This window comes from Buteo buteo, chromosome 15, assembly GCF_964188355.1.
Source record: "Buteo buteo chromosome 15, bButBut1.hap1.1, whole genome shotgun sequence".
NCBI lineage: Eukaryota > Metazoa > Chordata > Aves > Accipitriformes > Accipitridae > Buteo > Buteo buteo.
The window spans coordinates 31,573,578-31,593,619 of record NC_134185.1 but is presented as its reverse complement, the minus strand read 5'-3'; the positions used below and the strand labels follow the sequence as shown (position 1 = coordinate 31,593,619).

At 38.7% G+C, this 20,042-nt stretch overlaps 1 protein-coding gene across 13 annotated transcripts in view; it reads left to right on the top strand.

The window, feature by feature from the left end:
- MAP4K3 (mitogen-activated protein kinase kinase kinase kinase 3) overlaps positions 1-20,042 on the top strand; it is an 86,043-nt gene that overhangs the window by 17,559 nt on the left and 48,442 nt on the right. For 9 of the 13 annotated variants that reach the window (XR_012653082.1, XR_012653083.1, XR_012653084.1 and 6 more), the window contains exons 4-14: positions 1,939-2,003; positions 4,296-4,351; positions 7,352-7,399; positions 9,502-9,544; positions 10,195-10,267; positions 12,850-12,981; positions 13,277-13,339; positions 13,423-13,504; positions 13,601-13,711; positions 18,928-19,003; positions 19,838-19,896. Coding sequence is in view for 9 of the 13 variants with exons in the window: in XM_075047012.1 (XP_074903113.1) it covers positions 1,939-2,003; positions 4,296-4,351; positions 7,352-7,399; positions 9,502-9,544; positions 10,195-10,267; positions 12,850-12,981; positions 13,277-13,339; positions 13,423-13,504; positions 13,601-13,711; positions 18,928-19,003; positions 19,838-19,896 (808 nt within the window). In the remaining 4 variants the exon portion in view is untranslated. Of the gene's footprint in view, positions 1-254; positions 295-1,938; positions 2,004-4,295; positions 4,352-7,351; positions 7,400-8,759; positions 8,851-9,501; positions 9,545-10,194; positions 10,268-12,849; positions 12,982-13,276; positions 13,340-13,422; positions 13,505-13,600; positions 13,712-18,927; positions 19,004-19,837; positions 19,897-20,042 lie in introns of all 13 variants that reach the window. The other 4 variants (XM_075047014.1, XM_075047013.1, XM_075047009.1 and 1 more) reach the window with 4 other exon arrangements.

Sequence of the window (20,042 nt, the reverse complement as noted above, 5' to 3'; positions counted from 1 at the left end):
CAGGCAGTCAAATTTCTGCCTTGCTGTTAGCCTGGGTATAAGTTGCAGACGCTAAATGGTACTGTTGATCCTGTTTTGTTTGCTGTGCTTGCCATACGCTCTGCAGACATGGACAATTGTGTACACTGTTACTGTTGATTACATGGATCTTCATCTGTGTCAAAGCATTTGGGCACAGTAATAAAAGGCTAGATAGTGAATTAGAAATGCGATCTCCTCTTTTGGTCCTCTTACAGTTTTTTCCTTTTCTGTAGGGCTTTTCCACACTGGGAAGTTAATGCCCACTAAGCGAAGGTGTGAATTTACAACACTTATCTACTTCATGTCGCTTACTTTGCGAGTGCTCTGCTGCTGTCCTAAGGCTGCTGGGGTTGTCCTGGCTTTTTCCCACTTCCACGCTGCTGCTGCTCTTGGCATCAAACAGGATGCAGCCACATGGGAAAGAGTGGCTTTCATGAGCCCAGTGCCCCCAAAAGTGTCCCTGTCTGAGTCCTGCATTATTGTGGGGAGTAAACAAGGGGCTTGCAGACGTCTAGCTCTTCAGTGCTTCTTTCTCACTCATGTTCCCCTGTTGCCATTGCTAATTCTGTTTTCTTTCACAGGCACTCACATTGCTTCTGTGTCTGATCAGTTCTTTCAGTGGAAAGCCTTCATATTATTTCAAGCAGTGCTTTAATTAACCCCTAGAAGTGTATGGAGTTAACAGCCAGGGACTTCTATTGCTTAAAACCCCTGTAATGCCTGAACAATACCTTTCCCACCACGAGGGGAAGCAGGTGGGGTGTAGCTTTGAGGACCATGTGGACTATGGACATAAAAGGGGAGGAGATCCAAGAAAGACAGTTCTTCCTTGGAACAGCAGCTGTACTAGCTGTTACCTGCTGGTGAGAAGTACTTGCAGTTTGCAGCTCAGGGGATAAGCTCAGCATTTACAGCATTGCCTTGCAAAACACTTTCATGAATGTTGGCATTGCCCACAGGAGTGTCTCAGCTATTCTAACAGAGCCTTATGAATGCAAGAAACCCAAGACCAGGGGTCATGGGCAAGCTGCAGAACAATCACCAGTCTTCCCTTTGGTTGTCCTGTGTCCCACTCTGCCCAAAGGTGGTTGTATGTGATTTTTCTGTCCTGTGTGTTTTGATGGCCAGAAATGACTAGGCAAGTCCCAGATTTTCTGCTCTCCAAAATGCCTTTCTGCGGCCACATGCAATACATCTGTCTTACCAGTGAAAATTACTAAGTGAAAATAGAATTTAGTGTCTGTAATAGAAGATACCTTTGAATCCTTCAGTCCATTGTCTATTCTTGGAAAGCACCTTTTATGGAGGTATAGCAAGTCAAACCAAATTGATTCCCCTCGGTAAGAGGAACCTAAAGAACTTCGTTCTGGCTGCTGCCACCAAAAATATGTATAGGTATTTTTGAGGGAAAAGACTTCATCTGAGAAGGCACTTACCCACAGCATGGGCTCCACTCTGCCTTGCTTTGACTCAAGTGCTAAGAGTTTCGCTCTATTTGTTGTAAAAGAAATTGAGCTGAGAGATATCCCTAGGGATTTTGGGTTTTTTTTGGGGGGGTGGGTGGTGTTAATTCCGCTGCTCTGAAAGAAGTGGAGAAGTGAAAATGAGGATGAAATAAGAACCCACATTTGTTTTCTCTCTACTCTCAGTAAAAATTCAACAAATGTCAGTGTGAACATTTCGCTAATACTGTTTCTGTTGCTCCAATAAACCCTGGAATATTTGGGGTATTTCATTAGTTAGTATTTTGACAGTGAAGTATCACAAAGATTAAATCATATTCATTATTTGACTTGTACTTTTCATAATATGGAGCTTGTTGTGTTGTGCTTTATAATGTTTGGGTCCTCTGGCTTATCTTTTATAGATGCTGTTTTCAAATCTGACAGCTAATGAATGGTTTTGTTCACTTTTTAGACGAGACAAGCTATGGATTTGCATGGAGTTTTGTGGAGGTGGCTCTCTACAGGATATTTATCATGGTATGTCAGGACTGTATGTCAAGATTCCTTAAAATCTTAAGCAAAGCTTATTTTCAAAAATTGAGATGATTACAGTGTTTTGGAATCAGAGAGGAGGAATCCTGAATTTCGTATACATAATAATCCATTGCAGGTCAATTTTAGCTTATGTATTTACATAATGGGTTGGGGTTGGGTTTGGGGTTTTTTAAACAAAATCAGCTATAGTGGGGATTTTTTTTGAGCAGCAGAAGTTATTTCCTTCCTTCAGTATCTCATATACCCATCACTGCTTCTCAAAGGCTGTAAAATTAGACAATATTGTATTGTAAAAATTAAAAAAAAAATATTCTGATGTGATGTCTTACTTCATAGCCATTTTGGTTTTGAGCTTTTGAACTTTACTCTGGTATAATCTGTACCACTGCCTACAGATACCTAGGTAAGTGGATTGATTAGCGTGGATGCTCTTGTCCTTTGTAAACAGCGATCTTTTGTATGTTTCTGTAGCAGTAGTGCCATGAGAGGTGTGTTTTGTGGGTATTTTTAAATGCTGGATGCATGGCATGTGAAAAGCAAAGGTGGCCTATATATTTGCTTTAGGCTTAGGTGCAATGAGTGATCAAAGAAACAAGGGGCGTGTGTGAATCTATTGCATTAAGAGAGGATCAGTCAACTGATTGCTGGTTTTCAAGAGATAAAATCAGTTTTGTGGGATTTTATTGCCCTGGAATTAAGACTTGCTTAGGAAGGGAGTATGCCATAAGTGAGTAACGGCTCTGTGGTTCTCAGGTGATGTTTTTCAGACAGGAAATCCGTCATATTCTAAATTGTGAAGATTGTACATGTTGGGATCTTCACATCCTTCTCTTGTGCGTAAACAGCTTGTATACCTTTTAAAGTTTAACTTGGCTGCAATTAAAACAAGGCACCAATTCACAAGTTCACACCATGCTCATGACATAGTCATTTATGGCCTTGTTGATCCCTTACATCTTTGCTAGTTTTGATAAAAGCATTGTGTCTGATAGGTTTTGTTATGTGGAACACCTGTAGAGTAGGAAATGAGCTCATGCCACATAAATGCCTGAACAGATGTCGTACAGGAGTGGTTTCCTGTTGCAGCTGATTTTTGGCTTCTCTGCTGGTAGTTACAGTGGAAGGTTCTTTTCTGATTTTTAATTACATTCCAAAGAGACTTATTCCAATTGAACTATAGGCGTCTGTAGTGTTAAATTAATCAGAATTAAATTTTCAAAATAAACATATGTGCCTAGAAATACGTACTCTGGCTGCTAATATATTTAGTTTTATGTGGGTTTGGAGCTTTTCTTTCAGAAAAGGGAAGATGGATCTAGACCTGTTTTGAAGCTATATGTTGCATGATACTAATTTATATTATGGTTGTGGGTTTTGTAGAAGCTGAGCAGTTAGGTGCTTAAATCTTGTTTCATTTTTAACTCCCTACTCCTTCAGTTTCCTTTGAGAAACCCCATCCAACTTTTCTGTTTGTTTTCTCTGCAAAACCTGAGAAGCTTGCAGTGAGGACTGCATTTCCTGGTCTTAAAACCCTTTAATTTCAGGATCAAAGTCCAGTGTCTGGGGACAAGTCACAGGCCATTCATTGCTTGCTGTTCAGTGTTTGGTTTATGTATTTGTTAAGAATTTAATTGTTTTCCTTTAAGAGATTTGAGTGAAGTGTGACCCTGCAGGAAGCTGCTGAGACTGCTCAGAGGGAGTTTGAGAAGGTGCATGGTGTGGCAGGCCCAGGAGCAACAGTGCTGGTAGCTCAAGCAGAAAAGGCTTGAGAAGCTGCAGAGAGCAGATCGCATGGCTGCAGGCAAGAGAGAGCAGGTTGCATGGCAGTGGGAAGGACGGAAGGAGAGAGTAGGTCGCAGAGGATAGAAGGAACTTCGTAGGGCTCAACGGGGACTGAGCAGAGTTTGCTGCAGCTCTGAGTCATTGGGCTGGAAGTCCAGCCCTGCATAAAAGGACACAATGGGTTTGTGCAGGGGAAAGAGTTGTGCTTAAATCACTGCTTCTGTTTCTTTTTCCTCTTAATTACTTTGAGATTTATATGTGGAAGGAGTTAGTAGTTTCCATTCCAATGGGACGAGACATCTTTGAGTTTAAAAAAATGTTTGTTGGTCTTTGGGATGCTCAGTCTGGGAGGAAAGTCTAAACACATTTACTTTGAGGCTTCTAGTGTAAGATCCTATCAGTGTGAATGGAAGTGATTGAGGTATGGGTTTGGAACAGGCAGTACCTTACCTGATTTTGAGAATTATGTTTTTTTTTCCCCTTCTATTTCAGTGACTGGACCACTTTCAGAACAGCAGATTGCCTATGTTAGCAGAGAAACACTACAGGTAGTGTGTTCACAGGTTCTTGTGGTTGACTTTTATTTTTAGCTTTTAATACTTTTACATTAAAAGCTACAAATATGTGTGATGCTATGGAAGTACAGTGTTTGGATGGCTTAGCATTTTTCTCAGACTTCTGAGGAGGTCCTGTATTATAGCGAAGCACTAATTTGTATAATTGCATAACCTCAAATTATCCTGGATCATTTGAACAAAAATGTCATCATCTTTCTGCTGTTAATTCTATTTTTGTTTTTAAAGGGGGAAAGCAGCATATTTATTAATCCATATTTGTGGTATAAATTAGTTATTGCAAGTTTGAAGGAAAATTTAAGGACTCAGTTTTGCATATCCAATAGTTGATCTGTGCCAATAAGAAAAAAAATTGCCTGTGTACTTGAGATGTTCAAGTTAAGGTCACTAGCCTCTCCTCATGGGCATGCTAGCTTTCATTTTTCTTTCCTAAATTAAAGGTTCAGTTCACCAGTAAAACTTAATCAGAAACAGCTTTTTTTGGTGGATGTCTTGCTTCCATGTGAGAGCACAGTTCTTGGCTTCTAGTGAATGCAAATGTGTTGAATGCCATCAGTTTAGAGCTGTTGCCTTTCTCAAACACTCTCTCAAGATAGCTCTGCCCCTGAGCTAGCTCCCTTGCATGCCGTTTACCATCTCCCTGTGCTATGCCAGAGTTTGCTGACTTCTATGACATGGCTTTTTTTTTCCTTACAGTGAAGTCTTATGTGACAGCTAGGAGTGTTTTGGGTTTTAAACCTTTAAACCCTTTTTTCTTACAGAATCATAGAATGGTTTGGGTTGGAAGGGGCCTTTAAAGGTCATCTAGTCCAACCCCCCCTGCTATGAGTAGGGACACCTTCACCTAGATCAATTTGCTCAGAGCCACGTCCAACCTGACCTTGAGTGTTTCCAGGGATGGGGCATCTACCACCTCTCTGGGCAACCTGGGCCGGTGCATCACTACCCTCATTGTAAGATTTCTTCCTTGTGTCTAGTCTGAATCTACCCTTTTTTGCTTTAAAACCATTACCTCCTGTCCTATCGCTACAGGCCCTACTAAAAAAGTCTGTCCCCATCTTTCTTACAAGCCCCCTTTAAGTATTGAAAGGCAGCAATAAGGTCTCCCCAGAGCCTTCTCTTCTCCAGGCTGAACAACCCCAACTCTCTCAGCCTTTCCTCACAGGAGAGGTGTTCCAGCCCTCTGATCGTTTTTGTGTCCCTCCTCTGGACCCGCTCCAACAGGTCCATGCCTTTCCTGTGCTGAGGACTCCAGAGCTGGACACAGTACTGCAGGTAGGGTCTCACCAGAGTGGAGCAGAGGGGCAGAATCACCTCCCTGGACTTGCTGGCCACACTTCTTTCGATGCAGCCCAGGATATGGTTGGCTTTCTGGGCTGCGAGTGCATATTGCCGGCTCATGTCTGGCTTTTCATCCACCCATACCCTCAAGTCCTCCTCAGCAGGGCTGCTCTCAACCCCTTCATCCCCCAGCCTGTATTGATACCAGGGGTTGCTCCGATCCAGGTGCAGGACCTTGCACTTGGCCTTGTTGAACCTCCCTGAGGTTCATATGGGCCTGCTTCTTGAGCTTGTCCAGGTCCCTCTGAATGGCATCCCTTCCCTGAGGTGTGTCAACTGCACCGCTCGGCTTGGTGTCATCTGCAGATTTGCTGAGGGTGCACTCGATCCCAATGAGTGAGTTGTTGGGCTTTCTGTGCCAATAGCATTCAGAGATTTAAATGCAAGGAGTGTACATGGGACTCTTTTAGATAATGCCAGTTGTTGCAATGGTCAGATAGATGCTCTGTCCCAAAAGCAAATCGAGTCTAATTTTTGGGTCTGCATGTATGCCTGCAGTGATGACTGAAAAACGATTGGACCAACTGGGTATTGTTAGTCATTTCCCCCAGAGAAACAGCTTAAAACATCTGTGAGTGGGGTTTTGTTTTTTTTTTAGTTTATTTAAGGAGTTGAATTTTGTAACTGATTAGCACTTCAGCTACATTGCATTTGGATTTTCATGAACTGACAAAAAAATAGCCCAGAACTGTATCTTCAGTGGCATTGTTGTCTATCTGTACTATGTCGTTCACTTGAAACTCTCAAGTACCAAGTCACGTAAGTAATTGTTTCCTCATTTTTTTCCTGTTAGTATATTTAGGACCATTCATGAAAATGCTGATAATTGAAAATAATCCTAATTTATTTTTGCAATCAACAGCTCTTGCATGAGGTGGCAAAAAAAAAAAAAAATTCTGTCTTGACATGGGTATCTCACATAAATACATAGTCTTTATGGAGGTTCATGACTGCAGAGTGAGGAAGATGTTTGTGTCGTTTTACCCCTGGAAGAGAATTTGAGAGATAAGCCTGGAGTGTCAAAAGTGTCATGCTCTGTGATTTGTCACGCAGGGATTTGGTTCCATAGAATTCTTCCAGAATTTAAACTTAAAGTTTCTAACTCGAGTCCTAAAACGTTTTGGCACTGTCATCGCAACCCAGAAAGACAGCCTAATGCTTCTGCAGAAGTCCGTGAATTAGAGCTGAACTCCTGTGTTAGACCTGAAATGCTGCCTGCTAGCATGTTTCTAGACTTAACTGAAGTGTGTAATGGTATAGGGGATAACTGCACTAGGTATCCAGTAATCTGACTGCTGAATAGAAGACTGTTAGGCAATTTAAAAGTAATTAACTTGGTCTAAAAAGGTGACAGTTACCACCTCCAGAGGAAAACTTCGTCAGGGAGTGCTTTTCTTAAAACAGATGTGGTGACTGGTATTCTATCCATCTATCCTGTGTTTTAGATACTATGCTACTACATGTATTGAATTTGCAAATGCAGTTTGGATACACTGAAATACGAAAATGTTCTTCACTCAGTGAGTCATTTAGGTGATTGAATTGGATCCTAAGTATGTCTGGTAATTAAGAAATAAATGTATATAAAATGAAAAATATTGGACTAAATTATTATCCAAATATTTTATGCAGGGACTATATTATCTTCACAGTAAAGGAAAAATGCACAGAGATATCAAGGTAAGTAAAAACTGAAGGGAATTTTGGTGTTTTTCAAATAGACTACCTCTGATGGGTCTTTACTGTTATGTATCAATTTGGGGGATATTTTTAAATATGTAGGTTTTTCTATCTATTAGAATAAAATTTTCTACACAAGGGAAGAAAAAAAAAATCTTTCTTTAAAATGCATGCATGGAAATAGTTTGTTCTTTTAATTGGAGCTCAACATACTATTTATTTAGACCAGCACTGTAAAATTTGGGCATCAGTTAGTGTCTGGAGCAACATGTGTTCAGATGGCTGGACGGGTGTGCCCTGTGCAAAAGGAAAGATTTGGCCTTTCCCATACCTTTCCAAGAAGCTTGACATACCCTTCTCTTTGAACTAGCTAGCGAGCAGAGCTGTTGCTTTGGCTTCTTTTCTTGGTGAGCAGATGCAGGGCAGTGGCTGCTGTTCTGTGTGGTTCTTGGAGACTACTTCTGTCCACTCCCTTGCATGCTGAAATTGGAGAGGGTACTGCGTCAGGCTTGTAACACTGACTTACTCAAACCTTCATCTCAACAAAGCTGTTCTGTTACACTTTCTTTCTGGTGCTTCCTGTTAACTTTTTGTTGCTGGAGTTTTACTTGTTACTGTTTGCGTTTCCAAACTCTTGCTCAGACTGCAGCTTAAACTTGGCAGGCTTTCTCCTGGAAATCTGACAGTAAATTATCATATTCCTTTGTGTTATATGGGGTGTTGGTTTTGTTTGGTTGATTTGGTTTTTTTCAGACTAGGGATAAAGTGTCCATGGTAGCTTCAACAGCAGATGCCTTAATGCAGCCTGATTCCAAGTTGTTCTCATTGACTGCAGAAGGATATTTGGGTTTTGAGCAATCATAAAAATAATTTCTGAATGAAAGATTACTTTGGATACAAAAATTAAACCTTTTTCATTATACTTTATAGAATACAAAATGATGCTTGTAAGGATACAGTGCATAGATAACCTGTTTCTAAACAGAACTGTGCTGATAAAAGATGCTTACAGTGCTTACATTGAATTTTTTTTTAAATGCTGTTCACATGAGCATTGAAAAATACTATCTTCATCTGCAGATCTCCTGACTGTTGAATTATGGTTGTTTCCCTCAGTAGTTATGTATTTAGAGTATCTATCCTGTTAGTCTTGAAAGGTGAACAAGAGCAAGAGCATGTTAACCGGACTGTCACACTATTTACCAAGCTCTGTTTATAACACTCATTAATGATACTTGTGTGACATTTGCCAAAGCAAGCTGCATTCTACTGCAGGCCTGACTTTTCCTTCTCTGTGAAAAGCCATAATCTGTAAAAACATAGTTTTTTGGAGGCCAATCTGTGCTGCAATTCCATCTAGTTTATGGGCAGTGCTGACATCTGGAGGTGTGTTGAGCCAGCTCCAGCCTTCGCTCAACTCAAACTGTACCTGGTTTCAGACTTCAAATCAGGTTTGTTCTCAGTCCTTTTATGTTGTAATTTTATGGTACCAACTACCGCTTCAAGTTAGTTTTGATTATTGAACTGAAGTGAGTGGTACATATAGCCACACAACAGCGAACTCTTCAAACCTAGCACTAACAGAATCTTTGTTGCATAAGTACGGAAATAGTTTTGCTAAACACTTGAATATCAAGGCAGGTCCTTAAGGCTATAGTTATAATTATCATGGTTCTCAAGACAAAGCCAGCTCTTACATATGAAAAGAAAATCAAATTACTTCCACTTTGACCTTTAGAGTTCCTATTTCCTTTCAGTCAGTGTAAATAGAAGAAAGTAAGAATTCATCAGCATAGCCAAATAATCATATTCTGCTTTTTGAGAGGGGTTTTGTGTACAATGGAACTCCGTAGTACCATAGGCTGAAGAGTACTAAACTAAAAATTAAGGAGAACCCTGTATATCCAAGTTTCTTTATATAACAGAATGGAAACTTGCTAATTTCACAAACATTTCCTTGGTAAGGCTGCAGATTTCTTGAACACACAATCCTTGGTTTGTCTTTGGCCCCTAGTTTGCTGTAAGATCTTACTTTTTTTTTTTTAAATATGTATTGGAGGAATCTGCATGTTTTAATTCAAGTATGCTTACTTTTTTTTAAGGGAGCAAACATCCTTTTAACAGATAACGGACATGTAAAATTAGGTGAGTTAATACAATTTAGTGTTATTAACAGATTTTTATGTGCTCAAAGAAGCAGTCTTCTGTATTTTGTTTAATGATGTAATAGTTCATGTAAGGAATTAGTGAATATCAGAATTCTTTTTCTCTTGCTGGTAGTATCTAACTGCACCATCCAGTTAGTGTCTGAGGAGTAACTGGAGTAGTTTTGGAACACTGAGGTAAAAGACTTTCTGATGATGTAAGGGGGAGGTAAAAACCAAATCACAGGGTTTTATAAATTTTTAATAAAATGTACCATCCAGAGTGCTTAAGTGTGAAATGTGCCTTGAAAGATTATCTAAAAGAATCTCTTGGATAATACTAAATGATGTCTTTTACCATATTAAAACACTGCATGTAACTGTTAGGGCTTCCGTGCTATCCTGTTCTTTCTTGTGTTGATAAGGGTCACATTTGTGCGCAGCCTGCATATTTGGCAGCTGACTGAGAGGAGCTGACTGATGGTACCCGAGATACACCAAGTTTCCATTATTTGCTTTTGTTGTTTATTTTTTGTTAAATATTTCCAATATATTTAAGGAACTCTTACAGTGGGAAACCAAACTTGTGTTCATTAACATTTACATTAAATCAGTTATTAACCGTTGTTTTGGTTTTACTTTTTTTAATAGCTGATTTTGGAGTATCTGCACAGATTACAGCTACCATTGCCAAAAGGAAGTCATTCATTGGCACCCCGTATTGGTAACTGTGTTTTACTTGGCCATTAATATAATAGTAATGTATATATAATACTGTTGAAAAATTGTGATAAAAGCATGCTACGTCACTTTCTGGGTAGACTAATCACTAAAGGCTGTGTCAAACTTTCTAGTGATCATATCTGTCTTACTTATGCTAAATCCTGAATTTACTGAGTATCAGAGAAAATGCTGTAATGGTCTGAAAAATTGAAAGGCTGTCTGTGTGCTGCTATCACTGTTGATTAATATATCTCAATTTAATCAAACTTCAAAACTATAAACAATTTTGCTTGTTTTTAATGCTGATCTTAAATTTTTTTTTCTTCCCTGATTTTCCGTTTTGGTGTTTTGTTTCTTTCCCTCCACCCTAGATACTGCTTTTCTGCAACTCTTAAGCTGATAATGAGTTTCATTTGTCTGTCTCCACAGATTCTTTTGCCACTTGTGAAATGTTTCCTCTAAGCCAGTTTCTCGCCACCCCCCCTTATTTGCCTAAACTGATTGAATTCAAAAGTACATTTCTATTCTATTTGTACTGCATCTTTATTCTTCCCTCAGTAACCTAGTTTGCATAATTTATCTTTTCTGAAGTTCAGCATTTTATTTTCTCCTCCTTGTACTGGAAGTGGTTGTTCCCTTTTTGCCTTGAAGTAAATGGCACACATTCTTCACTGTAAAATAGCAGGTTTGTTGTGCATTTCCCAGAAAGATATTCAAAATTCTGTTGTCTGACAGCATAGTAGGTACAAGATAAAAATGTATACAATGAGAAAAACCCTACATCCAAGTATTCAGTCCTGAAATAGCATTTTTAGCATTCTTCTGCAATATAAGTCACGCCAAAGCATGGATTCACTCCCTTTCAGAATAACACAAACACCCATCAGTCATGATTGTGTAATTGGTTTGTGTCTCTCTTTCCTAAGATGTCTGGGTGGCTTTAGTACTAGCCTGTATCACTGTAACTTCCAAATTTTGCCACGCTTCTCAAATGACATGTCATAACCTTAAACAATAACTTTGAAAGCATTACATACGTTAAATGCTGATGAAAAGCATCAGGTTTTCTTTGCAGAGCTTCTCAGAGATTTGAGAGGAGAAGCAAGGAAGCAAAATTGTTGAGATTGTAGAGAAAAAAATTTAGTTGGAAACGGGCCGTGTGAAAGTTTTAGTGATCATTAGAGGTGTCTGGGCAGGTAAGGCTATGGTGCTTGGATGGAAGAGAGAAATGAAGGGCAAAACTGCTGTGCAGTGTCTTTAGTTCTAGTAACCCTGCTGTCTACCCTTGTGCTCCTCCTCCATGTCTTTCTAAAGTTAACCCATGTAACTCCCTCCTTTTTGATTTAGAGTGATTGGGGTTTTTTTATGAACTCTCAAAGAAATTTATGTAAATATAGTTTAGCTATGGAGGCTTGGAATAAGTTGTATCACCAAACCTGGTGATATTTTCAGATCTACAGATAAGGATGTCCGTGTTTAAAAAATGCATCATTTGAGATGCTGCCTGCTGCTTTACTGGAGCACTTATTAAGTGACATTAATATGTCTTACCTATATTGAGTTACGTCTCCAGTTCCACTGCTAATTTTCGGGTGATCTGAACTAATAAAATTAAAAGCTAAAAAAAAAATTATTTTTTTTTTAAACTTTGCCGTCTGATATGACTATGTAGGACAATCAAATCCGTAATTCACTTTGGCCATTCAAAACCTGACAATGCCTAGTAAATCATTTTCTTTAGGTATTCCTATTTATGTGTCAGTTATGTTTATTAATTTTTGCCACCTGAGGATGTGAAACTACTTTGTTAACTTACATGAGGCCTTCTGACATTGCAGTAAGGCAGACTACAAACAAGGAGTGTTCTGTGCAGAGGTGACAATGAGTCTTCTGGTCTCATGTTTTCAGGATACAATCATAGAATCATTTAGGTTCGAAAAGACCTTTAAGGTCATAGAGTCCAACCATCAACCTTGCCCACTAAACCATGTCCTGAAGTGCCTTGTCACACGCTTTTTGAATATCTCCAGGGATGGAGACTCAAGCACTTCCCTGGGCAGACTGTTCCAATGCCTGACAACCCTTTCAGTAAAGAAATTTTTCCTAATATCCAGTCTAAACTTCCCCTGGCACAACTTAAGGCCATTTTGCTGTCATTTTGTTACTTTTTTTTGTTAGAATTCTTCTCTTCAATGTCAGTTGATCACTTTCTGGGGCAATGTGTAAATTTGGATATTATTTGGATTTTACTGTAATTGAATAATTATACCTTAGGCTCTTTGGTTGTTGAGTGGTAGTTTGCTGTGTGCCTGCAAAAAAAGTCTGAGAGATTGGTTTTGTCCAGTTATTGCTAAATAGCTGTTTTGGAAACTGCCTATTAGTTACTAGAAGATGATTGAGGAAAACTTCATGTATGCATTACATAACTTTTTACACATACTTATATATATCCATGCATATAAATGTATATGCTGTTAGCTTACAGATTGAGAGCTTTAAGGAAAAGAGTAGTAAACTGCTGCATACAGAAGAACGTTTGATTTGTGGTGAGAAGTTTATCTAAAAATGTCTTTTACTCTTTAGGATGGCACCAGAAGTTGCTGCAGTAGAAAGAAAAGGTGGCTATAACCAACTCTGTGATCTGTGGGCAGTTGGAATAACTGCTATAGAGCTTGCTGAACTTCAACCTCCAATGTTTGACCTACATCCAATGAGGTTAGTAAGGAGTTAAGCTTCGTGTGTAAATACAGCTTTGAAAATAATCTGTTTGGAGCGGTGGCTATGTGTGCTTGTGGTCTTTGGGGATGCTGCAAAGGTACTGGGTTGTAAGTTCTGAATGTACATGATAGAAATTGTAGCAACTCTTTTTGGTGCATAAATGTGTAATGTTGTTGAGGTAGCATCTCTTAAACTGATGGACTTCTTCCTGCCAACTAAATAATGTATTTAATAATTCATCTTGTGCATGTTTTGCAATGTAAGCCACAGAAATACTGTTGCTTTTTTTCAGAGCGCTTTTTCTAATGACAAAAAGCAACTTCCAGCCTCCTAAGTTAAAGGACAAAATGAAATGGTAAGTACTTTTCTGTTTCAGTAGCTAATGATCATGTATTTCACCAGGCAATTGATTCTAAAGTTTACCACTTCGTTTTACAGGTCCAATAGTTTCCATCATTTTGTGAAAATGGCACTTACAAAAAATCCTAAAAAAAGACCTACAGCTGAAAAGCTACTACAGGTATAAATTCATTTATGGGATTTTTTTTAAGTTATTAGAATATGCTTAATATGAGTGGTTGGAATTTTAATATGTGTTTTTCCTTCTGTCTTTCAGCATCCTTTTGTTACCCAACCATTAAATCGAAGTCTTGCTATTGAACTTTTGGATAAAATGAATAATCCTGATCATTCCACTTACCATGATTTTGATGATGATGATCCTGAGGTAGGAATATGTTTTAATCGCAGAATCAGGTTAAGTTTTCATTTGCCAACAAAACTAAATTATTATGATTTACTGAGCCACAATGTTTTGTGATCTGGGAATAGTCTCGAGGGTTGCTTTTACTTTTGGTTGTGCTGCTCTGTCACGTGTACAGGCACTTAGCAAAATTCATTATATTTGGAGGAAAGAAGCTCAAAGAGAAAGAGATGTAAACACTTTAAAATTTTGTTTATTTTTGCCCTTCAACAATTTTGCAACAGTAAATGTGGACTACTTCTCCAGTTGTGAGTTCTGTCATGCATTCTTCTTTCTGTTTCTTTCTGGAATTATGTTTCTATTCATCTGCAAAGAAAGCATTCGTAAGAATCACTTTATACCTCTGTAGACTTGTTCTTTTGTTTCTAATTTACTTTCTTATGAGAAGAGAATGATGCTGTAGTTGGTTTTTTTCAAATGGTTTGCTATGTGTTTCTTGCAGATTATATTTTCTATCTTGGAATACTCCGAAACTTGCTTTCACTTAAGGTTTTGTCAAAGGCAAAGTTTCTGATTTTCTGCTTTAATAGCTGGCAAAAAATAGCATGCTTATGTTAGATGATAAATAGTGCGGGACCGAAGTTTTTCATAAATAAGAGAAAACAGATATTCTGTTACTGCCCCCTGTCTTTGTACTTAACTGTATGTTAGTGAAGACTTCCCAACTGTTTACAGTTCCCTAACTGATGATCTCTTTCAGAGGAAAAAAATTAATCCTTTTGACAGAAATGCCATTGATTCATTAATTGCATACTTGTGTTTTGTTTTGTTTTGTTTTTTAAATGGATAAACTAGTCTAAAAATGCCTTCAAAGGAAAACAATTGAAAAGAAGCAACTACTTTAAGATACTAGTTTTCAGATTTTACAAGTTAAAAGAGCTTTTACCTTCTGGAACAGCAAAGACAAGTTGACATGCACCAAATTTATCTCCCTTAGAAGTTGAAATAAATAAATGTGGAAAGAAGCCAAAGTGAAATAGATCTTTCTTGTATTGTAGAGTGCAAAGTTTACGTATTTCCTAAATGGGAGGGAAGGAGAGGAAGGCATAAGGATTGAACAGTCAGTACTTTTAAAAGCAATTGCCAATAGTGGAGCACACTTAGTAAATTTTTCTGTTAAAAAAATGTTTAGAAGAGTTAAACAGGCAAGAAAACCCTTACTGTGGTTGACTTTCATGTCAGTGTTAAGAGAAAGGTGTCTGATTCCTGATGGAGACAGCACTGAGGAACTCTCTGATCGTCTCACCATAAGCTCTAACTATCAGGCGTCCTTTAGTTCTCTGTCTGTTCAGCGGCAATAGAGAGCTCTGAGGCCTGTTAAAGTGATATATCTGTAGAAACCAGAAAAACCAAAGCTTTCACGACCTGTCAGAAGAAGAAAGGTAGCTGGTTTTAGTGTGCTTCCTGTAAGTGAGCTGCTGAGATCAGAGTAGCTTGCCCTGTGAGTCTTCCCTGCTTTCCTGGAAATTGTACTGAAACCCTGATGTGCTGTTCCCCTGTGTCACTGGTGTATCTTTTCAGAAAGAATTTTGACATTTGTTTTGGGCCACTCAGGTGGAGAATCTCTCTTATCTTCCTGTATGGAGTCACTTCAGTACACATTTTGTTGACAGTTACTTGTAGCTTTCAAAATAACGTTTGCTCTTTTATGTCCCTTCTGACTTAGAATTAAGAAGGCTCTTCTGTTGCCTAGTGTATTACTTATCAGTCATCCCATAATGAAGTGTGGTATCAGAGGAAAAAGCTATGCCTTGTCTGGGGACAAAATGAAGAGAAAACAACCTCACAGCAGTGATCAGAGAAAATGCATATTTTCATCATTTGTAAAGGAGCTAGTCTGGCTGACAGTATGGAGGACAAGCAAGCTGCTTGCATGACTTTTGATAGGCATTTTTTCAGATGTTAGTTCATTCGTTGTTTGCCTTATGTTGCTGAGGGTTTCCTGCTGCATTCGTGGACTTCTGTGCTAGGCATAATGATACTTCTCCGTTGTTGTTCATCATATGGCCTTGAGCTCTCCAGTGAGCTTCAAACACCGTTACCTGTGGTGCTGGATCATTTTCATTGGGTAGACAACTTAGATGTCTCTTCTCATTTCTCCCCTAACCATGTTGCCAGATAATTTTCCATTGAGGCATTTAATCAACCTGTAAGATGAGATTGATAGTGACACTTGGGAAAACATTTTATTTTGTAATAAGCAAGTCTAGAACTCACCTCTGTGAATAAAGCCGGTGATAATGAATTATCTGATGCATCTTGAGCAAGGTCTGTATTTCTCATAAAGAATCCTGCCACAGGCAAAGCAGTTGTTGGCATTGTGGTCTTTCCTATAATAAACCAAAGGGAATAAGGAGGGTACATGCTCCTTTTATACACGGTTGAACTTTCTCCAATACCTGCCTGCTCACAGAGGCAGCTGGAGATGTTAATCCAAACTTGGGGATTGACCACTCCTATACTTGTGGCAGTCAGCTGAATGCATCCATCAAAAAATGACAGAAGCAACATTACCTTGTACAAGGTACCGTGGTACAAACAACACTGGTGAGAATCTTGAGCTTCAGACCTGCTCCCCAGTTTGTTTGGAGTTTTGGTTCTTGGAGAGGGAGAGATGGGGGTGGTGTTTGTGTTTTGGGGTTTTTTGGTGTTTTCTTATTTGAGGTTAGAGAGCTTTTCTGGCTATCAATGGTCTTTGAAGGCAAGTCTATTGTCTGCTGTGATGCCAACTCTTCACCTGGCCTGTGCTGCTTTTGTGGGGATGCTATCTGTTACTGCTTGGATAGTCTGCAGAGTTGTGTGGGTGAGGTAGAGATTAAGATGTGAATTTGCTGCTACTTTGAGGAATGCTGTACTACATCTTTAAATCATTCTAAACTCAGACAAAGGTGAAATGTTTAATGTGTAAAAGCTAAACTTAAAAACACACAAACAGGTTATTTGGGTATAATCGGAAAGGTCTCCCTGTGATACAGTCATTATTCATTTGGCAGCAATATCTGTAACTGACATTTTGAGTATTTTTCTCTACCCCAACTCATGGAGGACCTCATTTGGTTTCCCATTCAGTCAAAGGCAGGATTTCCATTTGGGACTCTGCTTTCACTCCCTTAAGAATAAACCTTTGGAGATGCTGGCAACTGCCTATTCACCACGTTTCTGTGACAGTGACTCCCATGATGGATGTGATATTAGCTGAAAAGGTTGTAAAGAGGAAAGTGCTCATGTTTTATCCTTAGCACACTAAGTTTTGGGGATAAGATTGCTCTTGAGATCTGTACCATGATTAAAATTGGGCCCAAATGGCATTTGTGTTGGGAAGTTTACGTACATTACTTTGTCCTCTTGCACAGCTTGGATGTCAGCTGTTTGTATCAGTTTGTTGTCAGCGTAGGTCTTTCAGGGTGACTTGAAGACTTTTGTCCTCATGACCAAGCGATGAGGATTTGACTCCTTCCAGTAATTCTCTGGTCATGGAAGAAGAAGGTGTAAGGGCAGGCTCTGCCTGTTGTGTAGGACAAACATCTGTGGCAGGATGCAAGGAACTTGCACAATATCGCTGCAAAGGCAAAAATAACTCCCACCCTCACTACAGTCGGGATTCTCGTGCTGGCATTACAGATAAGCACGCATCATGTGCAAGTGGGCAATGCCTCTTAACAAAAGATTATAAATAAGCAACCTTTTTGTGCTTAGAGCATTTGAAATAACTGAAGTAGAAAACCAGATCAAACCTTGAAATACATCCTGAGCTATAGCAAAGCATTTTTGAAGTTCAAAAGAATGCACAATAGACAAACTACAACTGAGGAAGGGGAGAATTGGCATAAGTTACAAGAAATGAAAAACTGCCTGTGAGATATGTGGGAGACAATACATACACACAGTCTGTAAGTCTCTCCAGTTTCAAAAAAGACCAAAGTGAGCATAAATGGGAGATGAAACACTATGTACATGTGTGTTGGATCCTAATATAAAGCAAGGAAGTAGTGTGCAATGAAAAGGGGAGAAGGGAAGTAATGCTTTCAGATAATATTTCAGGGATAAACAGTTGCTGAGCTATTCGTGACTTTTTGTGAGTGTACAGCAGTTGAAGTTCTCTAACTGTCATCACTTCATAGTCAAAAGTTGCTGAGTGTAGATTATAATTAGCATATATAAAAGCAAAGCTAACATGCCAGCGCATCAAATTTCTGACACTATGGTGTCAGATTGCTTTAATTAAAAATTGTTTTGCTTCCATGTATTCAACACAGAAATGTAGCAAACATGCTCTTTTCAGAGATTACTTGGGCTTATATCATGGAGAATGAACTTTTTTCCCCTCAAAAGTAAGATTTCATTGCAGAAGACATGCTGAGAGCACACTGTTAGTATTTATGTTGCTAATTTTGGGGCCTGATTGTATATAGCAGTTAGCTGGTGTTTTACTCTTGTTAAGAAACCTTAAGTTATGGTTTCTAAGAGAACCTGCAGTAGCAGATGTAGAAGGAACAGAGAAAATCCAACAGAGGCAAAGAAAAGAAAGCCAAGTCTTAAAAGTTCATGATGCATCATCCTGTAGAGAAGTAAATGGAAATCCAGGGAAAAAACAGAAGTGGAACATAAATATGAAGGTGAATTTGTAGAAATGATGGCATCACTCTTGCCACACACCACGAGTACTAGGAATACTCCTTTCTATTCAGCTCTGAAAATCTCAGGCGAACTTCTCATCTACTTAAAGAAACTAATTGATGACTTTCTAGGAATCAGGTTTGGTTAGAAGCTGGGAAAATGATTGGGGTAACTAAAGAAAAGAAATGCTGCCAGTAAGTCAGAATAAGTCTTACTGCTTATTTTGGAAACTACCAATACCCTTAAACTGAAAGGTGCAAAAAGGAAATGTTATCTCGGCAAAGATAAACACTGGCCAGCATTGTCTTAATTTGCTCAAATCCAGTGTTTTAAAAACTCTTATCTTGAAGTTGAAGACACTCTACAGCTAAAATGTCTCCAAATAGTTCTAACTTTAATGTAGAAAACCATACATGGCAATCTTTATTTTTAGCTTCCACTTGATTTCTTTCTTTCTTTTTTGATATTATGCTAAAGAAACCTGCTAAAAACTAGGTATGCAATACTGGCTTCAAGTGAGTATATTTTGGTATTGAAGTATTTTATCTTTCTCTCTCTTCTAGCCTCTTGTAGTGCCTCATAGAATTCATTCAACAAGTAGAAACGTGAGAGAAGAAAAGACACGCTCTGAAATAAACTGTAAGCATGTGCGAAGCGACAATGTGAAATATTCTTAAAATAATCATTGATGTTAACTTATTTTAACTTGTATTCTGGGTATCTGACATATATAGAAATATTTTTAGTCATATATAGGAAAATAAAAACTTATGCTGTTTTACTTACAGGTATAGGTTCCGATGACAGAGGAATGTTTTTCTTCCTTAATTTAGTATCTTGTTGTAGATTTTCCTTTTCAGTTGAAACATTCATGCAGAAATTGAGAAAGGAGGAGGTTGATCACTGGCCATTAAGAGCAGACTCATCCCCCAAATTGTAGTCATTCTTTTGCTTGAGTTGAATCAGAGCGATACTTGGAGCTTTAGTTGTCTTTTCTTAAGCCAAAATTGAGGGAAGGAGTGTTAAAGAGTATCTGCCAAAGAGCTGTCCTAGAAGATGTGATTAGCTCTCTCCAAATTTCATTCAAGGCTCTTTAGTGCTAGTGAATCTCCCAGAAGAACAGATCCAAAAGTGAATTGACACAATGGATATGTTTTTTCTACAAATTACAGCAGTATTGCTTTTCTAAAGAGGGCACTTCACTGCCCTATTTGCTGAATGGTTTTCCTGATCTTTCTAATGAGCAGGTGGGGCAAATGGTGATTGTACTGCCTTTGTGATAGAAGAGTACTTTCTGTGCCAATTAGTTTCTAGCCAGCACAAGTTCAGTATGTCCATGTGTCAGAAGTTTCCATTAGTGGGGATATGATTGACTCATTAAACTGGATTTTTCTTCTTTTGTTGGCCTTTAGAGCTGAATTTTGTCTAATTACAGCCCAGCTTAAATTCTTGTTTTCCTTGTCTCCTCTTTAGTTGGTCAAGTAAAATTTGATCCACCCTTGAGGAAAGAGACAGAGCCACATCATGAATTCGTGAGTAACAAGCAGCATGTGCTATGCTTTGCACATTATTCCCCGCAAATACTTGTGGATGAGGAGAAATCCAAGATGTGTAGCATGCTTCCTTAGCTCTACTAAACATGGTAGTGATTTTTCTGACAAGTCATAACATATTGGTC